The sequence below is a fragment of the Bombyx mori genome, chromosome 12, assembly GCF_030269925.1.
Source record: "Bombyx mori chromosome 12, ASM3026992v2".
NCBI lineage: Eukaryota > Metazoa > Arthropoda > Insecta > Lepidoptera > Bombycidae > Bombyx > Bombyx mori.
The window spans coordinates 1,401,245-1,420,789 of NC_085118.1; the positions used below are offsets into that span (position 1 = coordinate 1,401,245).

At 36.7% G+C, this 19,545-nt stretch overlaps 1 protein-coding gene across 1 annotated transcript in view; it reads right to left on the reverse strand.

Annotated features, from left to right (window-relative positions):
• SCRB4 (scavenger receptor class B member 4) overlaps positions 1 to 19,545 on the reverse strand; it is a 72,100-nt gene that overhangs the window by 10,878 nt on the left and 41,677 nt on the right. Inside the window, 3 exon segments of the mRNA NM_001171180.1 lie at positions 2,176 to 2,333; positions 4,273 to 4,411; positions 16,474 to 16,604. Coding sequence (NP_001164651.1) covers positions 2,176 to 2,333; positions 4,273 to 4,411; positions 16,474 to 16,593 — 417 coding nt within the window. The 5' untranslated portion in view covers positions 16,594 to 16,604.

Below are 19,545 nucleotides of genomic sequence, written 5' to 3' on the forward strand. Positions count from 1 at the left end.
TCATCAGTTTAAAATTTTGAATATCATAACTAAAAAAACTTCTTTAGCTATTTCAAATGAGTTAAGTTAATTGAAGTTCAATTAAAGACATCGAACTGTTGATGATAATGCTAAATAAAACGCACCATTAATTATAAAGATAAAAGTTGCGTGTTAAGCGAAATGGCGCTTAAATCAAATAGCCTTCCTTTAATCCCTCGATACGATATGTCACTAAAAAAAATTTGCATACTTCATTAACTTTGCCCACTGACAATTAATATTTTTTTATTTAAAATTGTTTTACTGGTGGGCATACAAAAATGTATTTAAGTATAATAATTGAGTATTTATATATAACCTTAACAACAACAACTAAGTAACAACGGTGTCGCGAGAAGCCGATTGTCATCCCGAAAAATTATCTAATTTAACGTAAGACACGTGTCTTAACAATAGGAAGTATGCTAATTCACATTGTCATTTAACATATTGTATTTAGCGGAATATATTATGTTAAATTTCATAGGTTTTTTTCATGTACGTAACGTGTGACGTTTGAATAAAATTTCTGGTAATTTTTAGGCGTAAAAAAAATTCCATCACAATAATAAACCCGTTTCATAGAATTACACGTAAACCAGTTCATTGACCTTGTGTTATTATATTTTGCGTGGGAATGAATTAATGTGACTACCCATTTTTTTATGTATATCGTATCTTTCTAATTTAATACCTTTAGTTTTCAAATTAATGAAGGGTCATAAAATTCTGATCGCCATGATTATTTTTCTTTTCGTTAATTGCTAGGGTTTTTGTTGGCTCTGTGACTTGTGTTGTTTTTTTTCCCATACCTATTCGCTGGTAGCCTAGGGGTGCTATTTCAGCTACGTTCGAACGGTAGGTGAGTTCACGGGTTCAATCTGAGAGAATTAAAACACTAGCCCTAGCAAGAGCAGTGCTTCGCAGCCGTTGTAACTATACTGAGACCTTAAAAATTATATTTCAAGATGGGTGGCGCATTTCCGTCGTAGATGTCTATGGGCTCCAGTAACCACTTAACACCAGGTGGGCCGTGAGCTCGTACACCCATCTAAGCAATAAAAAATAAAAGTTAACGTTAAAAGGGTGGTGGGCTCGCCCAAAACAAGCAGCTGAGAACCTTTACGCGCGTTTGATGTGCGACTTTTTAATAATTAATATCGTTTAAATAATGCATTTTATTAAATTTCAATGTATTTACATCATTCTGTCTTAGCAACATATTAACTACAGAACTCTGTTATCCGTTTTCAAAGTCACTTGATAAAAATAAAATTGTTTGATTGCACTGAACTCTGCTGTAAGAGAAATGCACTATCTTTAGAATAATATCGCTTTTGACTAATTGAATTTCGTGTGAACAGTCGAAGCCACTTTCGCGTTTAATTAAAAGTAAATGTTACAGTACAATCGCCACATTAAAATTATCCATCAAGTACAATTTTTTTTTTCATTGACTTTTTAGGATGACGCACATACGGCCCACCTGATGGAAAGTGGTCGCTAAATGAATGCTGATGGTAAGCGGTTACCGTTACTCATGGACGTCAGCAATGCCCGGGGCAAACCCAAGTCGCTGCCTACCTTGAACCTTGAATTGTTCCGTTTAACAAAACGCCTAAAATCGACTTAAAATACAATTATATATGCTAATGTTATAGTTGTAGAACTCGCAGAACTTGTCCAAACTAGTTTCCAGTTAGTTTTAATTGCCGAATTTATTGTTTTGTGCTGTTGGTTTATCAAATAAACAAATAAATAGTAGTAAATAGTCATATTAGTCTCTACTAATATTATAAAGAGGAAATTATAGAGAGATTTGTTTGTTTGTTTATATTGAATAGGCTCCGAAACTACTGAACCGATTTGAAAAATTCTTTCACTGTTTGGAAGCTACACTATTCCCGAGTGATATAGGCGATAATCTTAAAAAAAAAAAAAAATAGGGATCCTTACTAAAACTCCAATAATGTAACCCAAGGTGTAAAGAAATTACCTAAAATATTATTTACATCGCGTACCCCGCGAAAACTATTGATGATAGAATAAAATAATGTACTACGACTTATCGTTGAAATTTTTGTTAAAGACCCGAGCGTAGCCGGAGCGGGCCGCTAGTAGTAAATAAATAGTAGTAGAACAACAAGTACTCACAGCGGTTATAACGTCAATGGTTGTGATAATGTCGTCTTGTGACCCAACGCTGGACTCGTCCCACACCCAGCTGCGAAGCGTCCTGTACCCAATCGTGCCGTTCTCTGGGTGCCACGAGATATTCACGTGACGTCTATGCTCCTGGTAACGGTAAGGACCTGAAATGTTGATATATTCAGCCCCTACTGTTTGTCTTTGTGGTTACTGGAGCCCGTAGACATCTACAACGTAAATGCGCCACCCACCTTGAGATGTAAGTTCTGAGGTCTCAGTATAGTTACAACGGCTGCCCCGCCCTTCAACCGCAACGCATTACTGCTTCACGGCAGAAATAGGCAGGGCGGTGGTACCTACCCGTGCGGACTCACAAGAGGTCCTACCACCAGCCATTACGCAAATTATAATTTTTGCGGGTTTGATTTTTATTACACGATGGAAGTCGATCCTTCACCGCGGAAGTCAATCGTGAACATTTGTCAAGTGCGTATTTCATTAGAAAAATTGGTACCCGCCTGCGGGATTCGAACACCGGTGCATCGCTATATACGAATGCACCGGACGTCTTATCCATTAGGCCATGACGATTTATTTTGTATATAACATATACTTAGTCTGGACATAAATACTGTTACAATTAAAAATAAATAAAATATTACATTTTAATTTGGAATCTGTCATTTTTATATGATTGCTCATTGAGCTTTCTCATTTTGGCGCCAATACCACGGAATAGATAAATTCTATTCCGTGGCCAATACATTGTACAATATTTTGCGATATTAAAATGGAGTGGGGTGATAAAGAGAACCAAATCGCTGTGATTGCATTACACAAAGTAGGTATGGAGTCAAATACAATTTTTAAAACTTTCCATGCGCTTGGTATTAGTAAAATGTTTGTGTACCGGGTTATTAATAGGTGCAATGAGACCTCTTCTGTTTGTGACAGATAAAGATCTGGCCGTCCACGTAGTGTTCGTACGAAAAAGGTGGTCAAAGCAGTAAGGGAAAGAATTCGAAGAAATCCTGTCCGAAAGCAAAAGATTTTATCTCGGGAGATGAAGATAGCACCTAGAACCATGTCGCGTATTTTAAAAGATGACTTAGGTCTTGCAGCCTATAAGAAACGTACTGGTCATTTCTTAACTGATAATTTAAAAGAGAATAGGGTGGTAAAATCGAAACAACTACTGAAGCGATACGCAAAGGGAGGTCATAGAAAATTTTTGTTTACGGATGAGAAATTTTTTACAATTGAGCAACATTTTAACAAACAAAATGACCGTATTTATGCACAAAGCTCTAAGGAAGCTTCCCAATTAGTCGACAGAGTGCAACGTGGGCTACTATCCGACTTCAGTGATGGTTTGGTGGGGTATTAGTTATGAAGGAGTGACTGGGCCATACTTTTGTGAAAAAGTTATCAAAACATCGGCACAAGTGTATCAAGATACCATTCTTGAGAAGGTAGTGAAGCCCCTTAACAACACCATGTTCAATAATCAAGAATGGTCCTTCCAGCAAGACTCGGCGCCAGGTCATAAAGCTCGGTTTACGCAGTCTTGGTTGGAAACGAACGTTTCGGACTTCATCAGAGCTGAAGATTGGCCGTCGTCTAGCCCCGATCTTAATCCGCTGGATTATGATTTATGGTCAGTTTTAGAGAGTACGGCTTGCTCTAAGCGCCATGATAATTTGGAGTCCCTAAAAATTTTCCCATGGAAAGAGTGCGTGCTTCTATTGATAACTGGCCTCAACGTTTAAAGGACTGTATTGCAGCCAATGGAGACCACTTCGAATAAACTTTTTATACTTTAAATTGTTTTATATTTATCTATTAAACTAACACACTGTAAAAGTAATAAGTGTTATTTGCCATAGATTTTTTTTTGTTTTCCTTTGTAACAGTATTTATGGCCAGACTAAGTATGTTTATATTTAAGCGTATAAGAGTATGTGTGTCTGTTTCTGGTAGTCATAACACAGGGAATCCTAATTTGGTACCGGCTGACCGTGCATGATTTGTTCCCAGTTATTTATCATTTTATATTATTCTTTCTTACATTTAATACAATAAACAAGTGATAGAAAATCGTACCTATTTCTTCAAAATTTGGTTTTTCCTCCGGGAATCGCTCAGGGTTGGTCCAGTTGAACATGTATATATCGAAGAATATGGGCACGTCCGGTTCTAGCCACCTCATGAACGACCTAGAGTCAGGTATCAGCGCCAGTTGCTGTAACAAATAAGAGTATCCATGTTATTGAGTGAGGATCTTCAGAATTTTTCAATCAGTGCAGAAACAAATTTTTATCGGAACACTCTATTTAATACACACATAATTTTTTATTATTATTGCGTAGATGGGTAGACGAGCTTACAGCTCACCAGATGTTAACTGGTTACTGGAGCCCACAGACATCTACAACGCAAATGCGCCACTCACCTTGAGATATAAGTTCTAAGGTCTCATTCAGTATATATTAGTTACTAGGAATTCGACTAGAGTCAATTGAAATTATAATTTTGAACATTATTATGGCTCTATGATCAAAGACTATTAAACTTCTATAATCACAGATTTCGCCAAGACTACATTATAGACAAATAATATTAAATATAAACAACATTAGCATATTCTCAATTTGACCACAGACTTTAAGCAATAACAAAAGTTTGACAATAAACAAAGTTTACATATGTGTGTGTGTCAAATACAAGGTGGTGTGTGTAATGTTTATTTATTTATTGATATAACATATGTATTACTATATACCTACCTACATATTTTTTTAAATATTAGCATTCTGCACTCCTTCTCTATATAGTCTATACTCCTCGTATTTCCCATACTTCCGCGCAATTTTCGTAAAAAGGGGTACAAAGTTTTAGCTTCACGTATTAATTATTGGAACGAAGTTCCTTACGGCAGGCTTGGAGGAGATAGGGATTTTGCTGTGCGACCGAACTGAAAAAAATATGATAGTAAAACCGTAAGAAAAAGTCCGTGGAATAAGGCCTTGTTTTCCGCACAGCGATATTTCACCACGCGATTTTTTTCTCGTAATTCGTTTTTTTTTTATATGGAAATTCGTTCCTATCCGGTGTCCCACGACAGACACCACACATCTTTTTTGTATATTCTCTGATTACTCATATCTATTTTTTTGTTAAATGTGTGTAGCATTTTTTCATTTGTATTGATGTTATTAGAACTTCTTTGTAACATCTTGGCTGTTAATAGATGTAAAAAAAATGTCGATGATTAGTCAATCGGCAATGGGTAAAATGAACGGCTCTTGATGTAGTGGTCGTGTCAATAATGAGAGAAAGACATTTTAAATCGTTTGTTAGAACTTATAGTAAAGTTTTTAAGAAAAAATTTGAATTTTAATAAGAAAATTCCAACACAAGCCTAAGCCTCTGCCTAGGAACGAGTTATTAATTGTTTGTACGACTAACCAGTTTAGGTTCATATCTAGTATTTAACGAATATATGTCACGTTTTCTATATAAGGTAAGGTGCTTGTTTTTAAGTACATACTCTAATACTTGTTTCAAACTTGTTCGGTCCTAGTTCACGCTGTGTTTGTTTATCACTAAGTGTATGAAATAAAAAATCGTGGGTTTTTCAAAAACCAAATCACTTAATAAACCTTTTCCCGCCTAATTATTCATCGTTTTTTTGTTTGTTATCTTTCGAACCGTTATATAATGATCGCTAATTGTATGAAAAACAAAATTTCGTGGGTTTTTCAAAAACCAAATCACTTAATAAACCTTTTCCCGCCTAATTATTCATTGTTTTTTGTTTGTTATCTTTCGAACCGTTATATAATGATCGCTAATTGTATGAAAAACAAAATTTCGTGGGTTTTTCAAAAACCAAATCACTTAATAAACCTTTTCCCGCCTAATTATTCATTGTTTTTTGTTTGTTATCTTTCGAACCGTTATATAATGATCGCTAATTGTATGAAAAACAAAATTTCGTGGGTTTTTCAAAAACCAAATCACTTAATAAACCTTTTCCCGCCTAATTATTCATCGTTTTTTTGTTTGTTATCTTTCGAACCGTTATATAATGATGCTGCGTCATACAAACATACACGCGACCGTAGATTTCCTATTTACATATACCTAAAGCGCTAGTGAAACAACTGTATCATAGACATTAAAATCGATTAAAAAAAAAGCTTATGGTTAAATTATATTATTATATTAAATTTTTACGAATTAAAATAAATTATGTATGTCGTTTTTATATTGTAAAATTATGGATGCAAACTTAGAAACATATCTGTCTGAATAACAATATGAATTGTATAATATAATTGATCGTTAATTTTTTTGGTGTCATAATAGCGTGACGATTATTTTTATATTATGTAAACTAAAGTTTTTTTTAGGTTGTTTTAAATACTAAATGTAGTCGAATTTTTTTTTATTGTTTGTAGAGCATACTGTAAACCTGCACAAATATCTATCTCTATATTATTATATAAAAATGAATTGCTGTTCGTTAGTCTCGCTAAAACTCGAGAACGGCTGGACCGATTTGGCTAATTTTGGTCTTGAATTATTCGTGGAAGTCCAGGGAAGGTTTAAAAGGTGAGAAAATATAAAAAAGCTCGGAATTATACAAACAATTTTGTTTTTCCTTTGATGTGTCCCCTTGATGTGTCTTTTATTTATCGATTGAGGCACTACGAAGTCTGCCGGGTTAGCTAGTGTTACAATACAAATATTTTTATTTCTCCCGCGAAACAGTATAAACAGCATTCCGGTGTGAGGTTTGAAACCGCCGATCGTGACTTACACCTTGTCTCAAGGTGAGTGGGGGTATACAGGTTGCCATGTTTATGGCCTTCGGTGACCACTGAACGTGAGGCGGGTAGTGAGCTTGTTCGCTAACAATTCAATAACAAAAATCTTCATAAGACCACCTTCTTGAGCATTCGGTAATTAATTATCTACTGCATTTACATATTGCAATAATAAACATTATATAAATTAATGTTAAATACTTATAGTTTTATTGTTTTACAGACAATAGACACCAGACAAATTATATTTATTTAATGTCAAACGCTGCTATGATAATGGCGGCTGAGGTAGGCTAGGAGCTTTTTTTTTCACTCTATCATCTCTTTATTACTTTACTATCGTATGATGTAGGAATGACAGTGATTTTTTTTCCTAGCTACGCTGATAGCCTTGAGAGGCTATTTCAGCTTCGCCTTGACGTGCAGGTGTGCTCACAGGGGCTCAAACCGGGAGTGTTGCTAACACTGGCCCTATCAAGAGCAGTGCTTCGCAGAATTTACCACCAGATGGGAAACTACCCGAAATTTTAGAACGTCTTTTTCACCGACTTTAACCAAAACGCATTACTGCTTCACGACAGAAGTAAGTATCTACCCGAGCGGACTCACAAGAGGTCCTACCACCAGTAATTACGAAAATTATAATTTTGCGAGTTTTTGATTTTTATTACACGATGTTATTCATTCACCGCGAAAGTCAATCGTGAACATTTGTTGAGAACGTATTTCATTAGAAAAATTGGTACCCGCCTGCGGGATTCGAGCACCGTTGCATCGCTAGATACCCATGCACCAGGCGTCTTAAAGTATCCCTTAGGCCACGACGACTACAGTTCCGGACAAAATCCCTTCGGTCGGCGGACTGTCCGATAACTGGCCAAAAAATGCCACACGCGTCCCCATAGTACTACGCTAGATCAGAAATGACAATGAGCACAAATTGAGGAGCCTGGTCTTCTTTCAACCTATTGGTCTTCTTCACATGATCACGCGCAGAAAGAGGAGGCAACTTCAATGACTTCTTAGGCTGTTTTGTTGTTTGAGAGACCTCATTATTGATCCCATAACATTCAATCAGAGTGACGAATCACTGCGTAAGAAGAACTACGTATGGCCGAACCACAAAAGCACCACAAATAATTAAACGCGAAACAAATTTATATTCATTGAATTAACAAAGATATGTTTGCATAGTTAAAGTCGTAATATTACACAATAATATCCTAGAAGCACACATTAACAATTTTACAGCTGCAAAAATTAACATACAAATTTAATGTTTAATTAAATTTAAAATAAAAAAAAATATAATAAAAACTGTAACATGCTCTAACAACAGAGATATTTAATTAAGAAGCATAAATAAATAAATGTGTAGTAATGATCGCATAATTTGTTTTGATTTTTAACAATAATCGATTTTTTTCAAGGTCTGGCCTCCTCTAGATACTACTTCATGGTGGATGCCTTACATTCGTTAGTATTCTCGCGTATTGTGGGAACAATTAAAAAAAAAACGCGTGTGGCACTCGGGGACTGCCGCGGTAAAGCTATTGCATAGCATTTTTTATCAACTTATGCATTTATAATTAGACAATAATAATTTAATATTAAAACAATAATAAAGTAAGACCACGCTATATTTATAAGCATTAACAGGTGTTGATCGCGAGCTACATGGTAGGCGGAGTGGGAGTGTTAGGTTTTATTTTCGTTACGGAATTTCTTGATTCGGTCGCCGCGCTCAAAGCCCGCGATAAAAGCTATGCAACAGCTTAAAAGCATTCACCGCTTAACATCGCTTTTGTTATTATTATACGTAATAAATACATTATAATTTAGTTCGTCGAAGTGTTGCAGAGCTGAAACTGAAACACACCCTTGAAAAATCATTTTGAAGACGGCCAATATAAAACATCATAAATCATCATAGACATTACCCTAAAATCGATTGTCCTTAACTCCATTTGCGGTAACAACGAGTCAGGTAGTCGACGTGCGGTAAAAATAATTGACAAGCTATTTCCCGCCAAAAAAATTATCTGACAATGTTTAAGATTCGAAATTCACTGTGAATGGCCCGTGGCGCGCAATTTTTTTCGTTGATAACCTAAGAGGATATTCCAGCTATGCGCGGACGGGTAGGTGAGCTCACCGGCTCAACCTGAGAGAATTTGCTAACACTAGCCCTAGCATGAGTAGTGCTTCGCAGAATCTACCACCGGATCAGAATTGCCACCTACTGAGAAAATCACACGCTTTTTTATTATTATTGCCATAGTAGGCAGACGAGCATACGGCCAACCTGATGGTAAGTGGTCACCGTCGCTCATGGACGTCAGCAATGCCAGGGGCAGAGCCAAGCCGCTGCCTACCGTTAAGTACTCTCCGCAAGCCTCGTTTGAAGAAGGACATGTCAAAGCGCTCGGAAAACACCGTGGATTCATTCCAAAGTCGGATGGTACGTGGCAGAAAAGATCTTTGGAAACGGACTGTCGATGAACGCAGTGGTTCCAGATAATGTGGATGAACTCTGCTCCGATGGCGGGAGGTGCGATGGTAAAAAGGAGATGAGGGGATCATCTCGAATAATTCCTCAGAGCATTCCCCATGGACCATACGGTATAAAACACAGAGAGAGCTTCATGGATATTCGTTCCAACAACGCAAGTTATTTTACCTAGAATTACTGTAATTATTATTAGGCAAAACATAATATTTTACTTGATATACGAAAAATTATGTACATTTCAACTATTTTTTGCACGTTTTCTTCCTACAAAAATATCTACTAATTATGAGTTTTCATTGGATAACAAACAAAAAAAAAATATTTGTGCTAAAATTAAGCCGGATCAATTTGCAGAATTTTCGGCAGTATAAAGTTTTTGTTGGTCATAAAAAAAAACAACACTTCCTCGTATAATAATAATTAAATCTAATTGTTTTTAACTATCATAACATGTTTTAATAAAGATAGCAAAACAACAATTGTATGACGAAATAGAAAAACCAAAAAAAATAAAACATTGACACATTGCAAATTTACTATGAAATACATATAAAAAAATTGTTTCGTCGACAGTACTTGCTAAGGCAAGTTTAATAACCCAAAATTTTAAGGTTTTGTTACAGCAATACAAGATTCTCGATACTCACCCTCTGAAGTCCAGAGATCAGTTTGATGATACGGCGTAATCAGTAAATTAGTTCTAGGTAAAAACTGACTTTTCCTTATTTATTTAAAAATAGAAAAAAAAAAACATACAACGGCTTATGTAATTAATTCGATTCGGCAATTAATTCAAAATCATGTATTTCAATTTGTCACTGGACTTGATTGTTTAAAGGTCAAAGTAAAATGTACTACCGGTTTCAAGAACAGCCAGTTCGGAAATGAACCGGCCAAATGGATCCAGCGGACATCTCTTATAAATATCCCCTAAACACCCCACAATTTATAAAAGCCAGTTAATACGTTACGTTATTAGATATGGCCAGTCTTAGTCGAGGTCTGGAACTAGTAGGAGAAATACGAAGGAACGAAAACAATCTATGTATATAAAAACCTATATATAACAATACGTGAAGCAAAAATTTTGTACCGCTTTTTACGAAAATTGTGTGGATGGAGGAGTATGAAATTTCTCACACTTATAAAGAATATAGAGAAAATAGGTACATTATATCAATAAAAGGAACATGACACACACTACTACACATGTATTTGACACACACACGCACGCACACACACACACACACGCATATATACTCTTCGTTATAGAATACTCTTTTAAAGTCGAGAAATTAATATTGTTTGTTTTTAATTTTATTTGTCTATAGTGTAGTGTCTTGGCGAAATCTGTGATTATAGAAGTATAATATTCTTTGAGAAAAGAACCATAATAATGTTCAAATTTATAATTTCAATTAATTATACTCGATTTTCGACTACCGGGGGACCACTAGTAATTATAATTTTACACCGTAATAACGTATTGTTATCTGTAATTATTGATTAGTAAAGGATATATCTGGGGACAATCAGATAGAAATTCTGTATTTTATAAAGATTGTGTTCCACCTTTCAAAGCGTTAAGTGGTTACCGGAGCCCATAGACAACTACAACGTAAATGCCGCCACCCACCTTTAGATATGTGTTCTGTCTCACTTTTAATAGTACAACGGCTGCCCTGCCCTTCAAACCGAAACGCGTTACTGCTTCACGGCATAAATAGGCAGGGTGGTGGTACCTACCCGTGCGGACTTACAAGACGTCCTACCACCATTCGACTTGGCCGACATAACAAGTTCAAATACTGTCGTTAATGCCCTACAGGTATTCAGCTATTGCATAGCTTTTATCGCGGGCTTTAAGTGCGGCGACCAAATCAAGAAATTCCGTAACGAAAATAAAACCTTGTTTGCATTATGAAAAGTCATCTCTCTCTCGCGCGCTCTAGCTTATGAGTGTGAAGGGGACAGTTAATGTTTTGCTATTGTTAATGTTTATAATTATAGCGTGGTCTTATTTTATTATTGTTTTAATATTAAATTATTATTGTCTAATTATATTGCATAAGTTGATTAAAAATACTATGCAATAGCTTTACCGCGGCAGTCCCCGAAGCGCCACACGTGTTTTTTTTATATTCCTGTACTTAGGTATGTACCGGAATCAAGAGTTGCAACAAATTTAACGCTGGTTAAGAAAAATACTGTCCATCTACTTGGACCAATTCCTCAAACATTTGTTTATATTCATTACATTGATTGCTATTTAAAATAGGCTACATTAACTACCCAAAAGAAGCCGCAGTTGCTAACGTATCACGTTTCAGTGTATTCATTCAACTACGGCTCAAGGAACACGCATTTTAATTATTGATTCGTACTTTTGACCGAAATTGATTGGGTAAATTTGTTAATCATAGATTAATAAATATGTACTTACAATTGATTGGTTCAATGGTTATTGAAAGTTTATTGAACCTATTGATTTTCTTTATAGAACAAATAATAACTGCGTCATTTATTCGACGCCATTGATTAGTTTGATTTCCGGTCATCGTTCTCGACCAAGACAAGACGCTTGCGACGAAGGGCTCGACGGGTAAATTAACCCTCAGACATAGCCCACTGAGTTTCTCGCCGGATCTCCTCAGTGGGTCGCGTTTCCGATCCGGTGGTAGATTCTGCGAAACACGGCTCTTGCTAGGATTCGTGTTAGCAACGTCGTCAGGTTTGAGCCCCGTGAGTTCACCTACTAGTTAAGGTTACGCTGATATAGCATCTTAAAGCTATCAGCTTAGGTATGAAAAAAAAAAGTTTGATTTGTGTAGATCTATTTATGTAACGAAATCTTTTAACGCAATTTATATCAACTTAAAAGCGTTCGATTGATATAAAAAATAGCACAGACAGACAACAATAAGGGTCACACGTGATCAATTCCATTCAATCGATTATTTTTTTTGAACTAGCCCGGCAATTGGTCATTCGATAAGCTATTATCTGTTGAGTAATTATTACATTGTTCATATGTTGTTATTACATTGTTCATTCCGAGATCCGTTCACGAAAACACAAGGGTTAAAGTTTAAACAAACACAGCACAACAATTAATTCTGTTTTGATTGTACGAACAGTATTTTGATAAAATTTAATGCAAATGACTTTAGATATTGTATTAAACTGAGAAGGAATTTACTTAGAGGTATTGCATTGAAATTTTTAATATATTAGATGGGATATTGGATGGAATGTTGGTTGCTAGAGCAGGATATGTTAAGTGCTAATTGTGCTAAGTGCTAGGTGCCCACTAGGGAGATATCACAGCGCTATTTCTACCACCCGCCTTTAGACATTGGGTGGAAGCCCCAATAATAAAGAGACGTATGGCTAAAGTATTGTATTAGGAGTAGTATAGTCCGTAGCTTGTGGGAATGAGTCCTGTACAAACTATGATCAGTATAGAATACCTTCACAGCGAAGTATATTTCGTTAAAGCTATTGATTATTGGTCTTTAGGTCATAAATGATGGTAACATTATAAACCATGTTTTTTTTTTTTTATTGCTTAGGTGGGTGGACGAGCTCACAGCCGACCTGGTGTTAAGTGGTTACTGGAGCCCATAGACATCCACAACGTAAATGCGCCACCCACCTTGAGATACAAGTTCTAAGGTCTCAAGTATAGTTACAACGGCTGGCCCACCCTTCAAACCGAAGCGCATTACTGCTTCACGGCAGAAATAGGCAGGGTGGTGGTACCCACCCGCGCGGACTCACAAGAGGTCCTACCACCAGTAACCAGTGTGTTTCTAGTTTATGTGTTTCTATTTAAAGAATACGATTGCATTCTATTTTTTACCTCACATACGTCTACTGTCATGCCGTCGAAGTTTTGAAGTTGTCGTGGCCTAAAGGATAAGACGTCCGGTGCATTTGTATCCAGCGATGCAACGGTGTTCGGATCCCGCAGGCGGGTACCAATTTTTCTAATGAAATACGTACTTGACGAATGTTCCCGATTGACTTTCACGATGAAGGAATAACATCGCGTAATAAAAATCAAACCCGCAACAATTATAATTTGCGTAATTACTGGTTACTCTTGTGAGTCTCTTGTGGTAGGTACCACCACCCCGTCTATTTTTGCCGTGAAACAGTAATGCGTTTCGGTTTGAAGGGTGGGGCAGCCGTTGTAACTATACTGAGACCTTAGAACTTGTATCTCAAGATGGGTGGCGCATTTAGAATGTAGATGTATATGGGCTTGAGTAATCACTTAACACCAGGTGGGCTGTGAACTCACCCACCCATCCAAGCAATAAAAAAAAATAAAAAACGGCCACCGATACGTCTCTCCCAAACCTTGCCACAACGATCAGTCCTGCGCTGAACGCATCCAAGATGATTGCATTATTCTGAATCATCACAGTAAATTTTTTGAAAAAAAAATTAATGTACTGTATTTAAAAACTGATGGCAGGATCTCTTGTGAGCCCGCACGGGTCGGTACAACCACCCTACCTATTTCTGCCGTGAAGCAGTACTGCGTTTCGGTTTGAAAGGGTGGGGCAACCCTTGTAACTATACTGAGACCTTCGAACTCATATCTCAAGGTAAGTGGCGGCATTTACGTTGTAGTTGTCTATGGGCTCCAGTAACCGCCCACCTATGAAATAAACAAAAAAATAATAGATATATATAAACGCAACGTGTTTACGACGTGCACGTAAATTAGAAAAATAATTAAATGACCATTGTATGACCAACGTTTTACTTTGTCGCAAAAACGCAACACTACGTAAAAAAACTTCTAGCGCTGCCCTCAATAACGCAAATGTATAAATTAGTCAGGAATACCTAAGCTGCCCAAGTAATTAGTATATCCTGTAGCAAGTAGAGGATTAAAATGATATGGCTTCGTTCGTCCGTCGTGAGGCGGTCGCAGTACTAATTGTATAAGCTAGATTTTGGTTTTTTACTGCAGCAATCGGGTAATGACAGATACTCTACCATTGTCAAGGGTTTATCCATACTAGAGGTCCCGCAGTAGTCGAAATTCGACTATAATTAATTGGAATTGTAAGTTTGTACACTATTATGATTGTATTTTCAACGCCAAGACTACACTATAGAAAAATATTAATAAAGATAAAACAATATTTAATCTATTCTCAATTTGACCACAGACCTCAAGAACATAAATTTGACAATAAATAAATAGTATGCATGCGTGTGTGTGTCAAAATCATGGTAGTGTGTGTAATATTTACTTTATTGATTTAACGTATCTTTTATGCATTATTTTAAAAAAATATTAGCATTGTGCACTTCTTCTCTATATTCTCTATAAGCGTGGAAAATTTCATACTCCTCTGTCCGCACAATTTTCGTAAAAAGGGATACAAAGTTTTTGCTTCACGTATTAATATATAGATAAGCATCTCAATATGAATGCTCCCTTCATCTTATGACATCAGGCATAAATTTCACGAGCGCTTCGCGAAAAATTTGACAACTATGTTGTCAGGTCTTACTTGCGTATTCATTTAGAACGGTAGGGAGCGGCTTGGCTCTGCCCCTGGCATTGCTGAAGTCCATGGGCGACGGTAACCACTCACCATCAGGTGGGTCGTATGCTCGTCTGCCTACAAGGGCAATAAAAAAAAATTGAACGAATTAAACAACGTATCAATATTTTTTTATTGCCTAGATGTGTGGACGAGCTCACAGCCCACCTGGTGTTAAGTGGTTACTGGAACCCATAGACATCTACAACGTAAATGCGCCACACACCTTGAGATATAAGTTCTAAGGAATCAGTTTTTTTTTTATTGCTTAGTTGGATGTACGAGCTCACAGCCCACCTGGTGTTAAGTGGTTACTGAAACCCATAGACATCTACAACGTAAATGCGCCACACACCTTGAGATATAAGTTCTAAGGTCTCAAGTATAGTTACATCGGCTACCCCACCCTTCGAACCGAAACGCATTGCTGCTTCACGGCGGAAATAGGCGGGGTGGTGGTACCTACCCGTGCGGACTCCCAAGAGGTCCTACCACTAGTTGCAACATATATATAGTTACAACGTAAGTAAATATATAATAAGTAAGTATAATAAGTACATATGTCATTATGTCTATCTATCCTATTATTGATCTGTATTTGGCGCCAAAATTGTCGACTTTAAATTTTCCTATGGATAGTTTACGTTTTTTACACTGTAGGCTTACTATAATCGTCCGCCATTACAATAAAAAAAAACAGGAAATCTAAATTATTATTGATTACGTTTGATGAGCCGACGCGCTCGCGAGTCATCTGGCATTAAATGGTTACCAAAGGTGGCGTACATAGCAGAGTGATGAATGCTGCCTTCACTCAAGATTTTTCAAGGGATATATTCGACGCCTTAATAAGTTTATTTATTTATTTGGAAAACAAACAGTACAATACAAACATATATTTAAAAAAATAGCTATAACAATAACCAAACATGATTCCACAATCAAAATCGCATATAAGTAGAAAGTGAACAGAGAAGAGAAATTCTGTTTAGAACGCACGGAAATACGACTATATTTAAATGAAATTTTGGAAAGAAGATAGCTAGAATCAATCTCATTATTTTAGTTTTAGTAGTTTAGTTTATTATTTTATAGATTAGATTAGTTTATAGATTAAAATTACAGGGAGCGGCAGAATAGCAGCGATAGTTTCAGCTATCACATAGCTGTGCCGCGGCCTTTTTATCTCCACTGTCAGTATATTTAATATATTGTAATATTGTTTAGATAGAATTAGAAATTTATGTCATATTAATTGAAAAGTTATTTGTATTGTGGAGTAAATAAATGTAATTATAGTTATTATTATTAAAATATGCTTTAAAACTTTTTCCAGTCGCTCAATATAAATATTATATTGGGGAAGCTATGCTTAAACAATGATACTTACAGAACCGAAGGCTGAATCGAAGATCGCGCCCCACGTCAGGGCCGCGACGAACGCGGAAAGCGCTAAGAGCGCTCCTCCGCAGATCCACAACGAGCGCCATCTCAACAAACCACCACGCATCGTAGGTAGAACTGTAATTAAATAACATTAATTATAACGCGGCCTTGGAGGAGGCCTTTACCAACTGGTAAACGGACTTATAGTATACTTAGAGCGAGTTTTTTAACGTTCTCGATAGCGTAAAAGTTAACTCAAATTTGTATGGAGTTGGAACGTTTACACACGTTTGCCGCTAGGGGCGCTGTTTCAACTCCATACAAGTTTGAGTTAACTTTTACGCTATCGAGAACGTTAAAAAACTCGCACTAAGCACACAAGATGTAAAGAAAAACAAAATAAGCGAATTATTTTAATATTACAGTGCCTTAGTATAAAGAACATAATTGTATATCTGTTGTTCGAATAAAAGGCTTTATTATTACTATTATTTATTATATAGTGCATCCAGGTCATGCTGTGGTATGAGTGACTGACATCCTATTTCATGACATTATATAATTACAATAATGTGGCATCTACCGTTGATTTTAGCACGATATTCAAATAACGCCTTAGTCGGCCGTGACCACGAAAACTGTTAAAAAATGCATTTGTAATTGTTTGACAGGCGATAAGGCCGGCTGCGAACCTTCACTCTTCAACCTTCTTCTGTCTGGGAAATTCCTACATCCACTTTGAAAGGCAAAATGTAAGGAGGGATGTAATGAGAATAAAAATGGGATATATAAGGGGAAAAGTAAACGAAAGTGCCTGGACAATCTAATGCTCCATTAATGCGCTGTCCAACTCGGGACATTAGGTCCAAATCAAAAATTTTGCGGTAGGCAGCGGCTTGGCTCCTAGCATTGCTGAAGACCATGGGCGACGGTAATCACTTACCATCAGGTGGGCCGTGCGCTCGTCTACGCACAAAGCAAAAAAAATGTGTGCGTGTACTAGTGTACACACGTAAGAAGTGAAACTTGTTTATGGCCTTATTTTTCGAAAAATGATCTACATGCAACTTTCTAGAAATTGGTTAAATAAAGTTAAATTAGATAAAGTTTAAACAAAAGGATTTTATTATCATAGACATGAATACAAAAAAGTTAAATTAGATAAAGTTTAAACAAAAGGATTTTATTATCATAGACATGAATACAAAAAAGATGGCGCGTAACGGAAAAATGTGACGCGTAACCGAAAAATGTGACGGTAAATTTTTTTCCAACGCCGATAAGGAAGTTTCACTTCAATAAAAAAATCCTTATTGGTTACCATAGCGGTTGTTCCACGCTTCAGATTGGAACAAGTGCCACAAAAAATGCGAGTTGGCGATTGCAGTACTTTTATTTATTTATTGCTTAGATGGGTGGACGAGCTCACAGCCCACCTGTTGTTAAGTGGTTACTGGAGCCCATATACATCTACAGCGTAAATGCGCCACACACCTTGAGATATTAGTTCTAAGGTCTCAAGTACTAGTTACAACGGCTGCCCCACCCTTCAAACCGAAACGCATTACTGCTTCACGGCAGAATTAGGCAAGGTGGTGGTACCTACCCGCGCGGACTCACAAGAGGTCCTACCACCACAACGCTGGAAAAATACTCAGCAAACACCGCTGTCGGTTCTTTGGTGAATCCCTCAGGCGCTTTTTACGACCAAAACGCAACCATTTAGAATCACTATCGGGTACTACGAATCGAATATACTAGGTTAATTAAAATATGACCATATCGGGACTTTTTCATGATAACAAAATATTGTTTTCTTTTATTTTAATTTTATTGAAACACAATAAACATCTATCGGACACTGTCCTAATTTGGTAATACCTTTTATTATCTATACATCTATACATATAAATCAAATTGGAGTGTCTGTTTGTAATATTGAAATAACCGCTTTTTACTACATGCATATGAATATATATACGGTACATACACCAAAATAACGTTTTTTACAATTTTTGTCTGTCTGACTGCCTGTCTGTCTGTCTGTCTGTGTGTCTGTTTGTTCCGGCTAATCTCTGGAACGGCTGGACCGATTTTGATGAAACTTTCACTAATAGGTAGCTGGTGACATAAGGAGTAACTTAGTTACTTTTTTTAGACTAGCTTTGCCCTGCGGCGTCACCCGCAGTTATTGTCGTACCGCGCGCAACATGACGGGCTTCGCCTATCAATAATAAAATTTAATGTTTCCGAAGCGAAGCGAGGGCGGGACGCTAGTATTTAATAAAGTGCGTTGATATGTACATACTTCTGCAGGTCGCAGTCCGAGAATATTTTACGAGTAGCCTTAACAAAAACCGCAGTAATGTGAGATAGATAGGATTATTAGCTAGCCGACTACAAAATGAATAGAAGCACACGTATTGTGTTTTCATCGACATTGCGAGACGTTTAATATTCAACAACATCCAGCTAAAGTTTTTTTTATAATTCGGGGGCTAATTTTGTTTTTCTTTACTACGAAAACCAACAGTAAATACGAAATACTCCATTATAAATGCAATGACAGGTTTACGTTGGTTGCCCGAATCTATAATGAATAATGAACTGGTGGTAGGACCTCTTGTGAGTCCGCGCGGGTGGGTACCACCGCCCTGCCTATTTCTGCCGTGAAGCAGTAATGCGTTTCGGTTTGAAGGGTGGGGCAACCGTTGTAACTATACTTGAGACCTTAGAACTTACATCTCAAAGGTGGGTGGCGCTTTTACGTTGTGGATGTCTATGGGCTCCAATAACCACTTAACACCAGGTGGGCTGTGAGCTCATCCACCCATAAAAGCAATAAAAATAAAAAATGAAATCTTAAAAACAAATACTCGATTATTAAGACATTTTGAAAGCCAATCAAAAAACTTGAATGTAATTAAATATTAACGACGAATTAGCATAGGTCTAGCTAGTGAATACAATTAAGATTTTCAAAGGTCCGTCTGTCGCATTGTTGTGACATTTGTTGGAATTAGATGGATTTTATGACCTTCAGATGAGTTGTTGTTACGTATTAATGTTAATAATA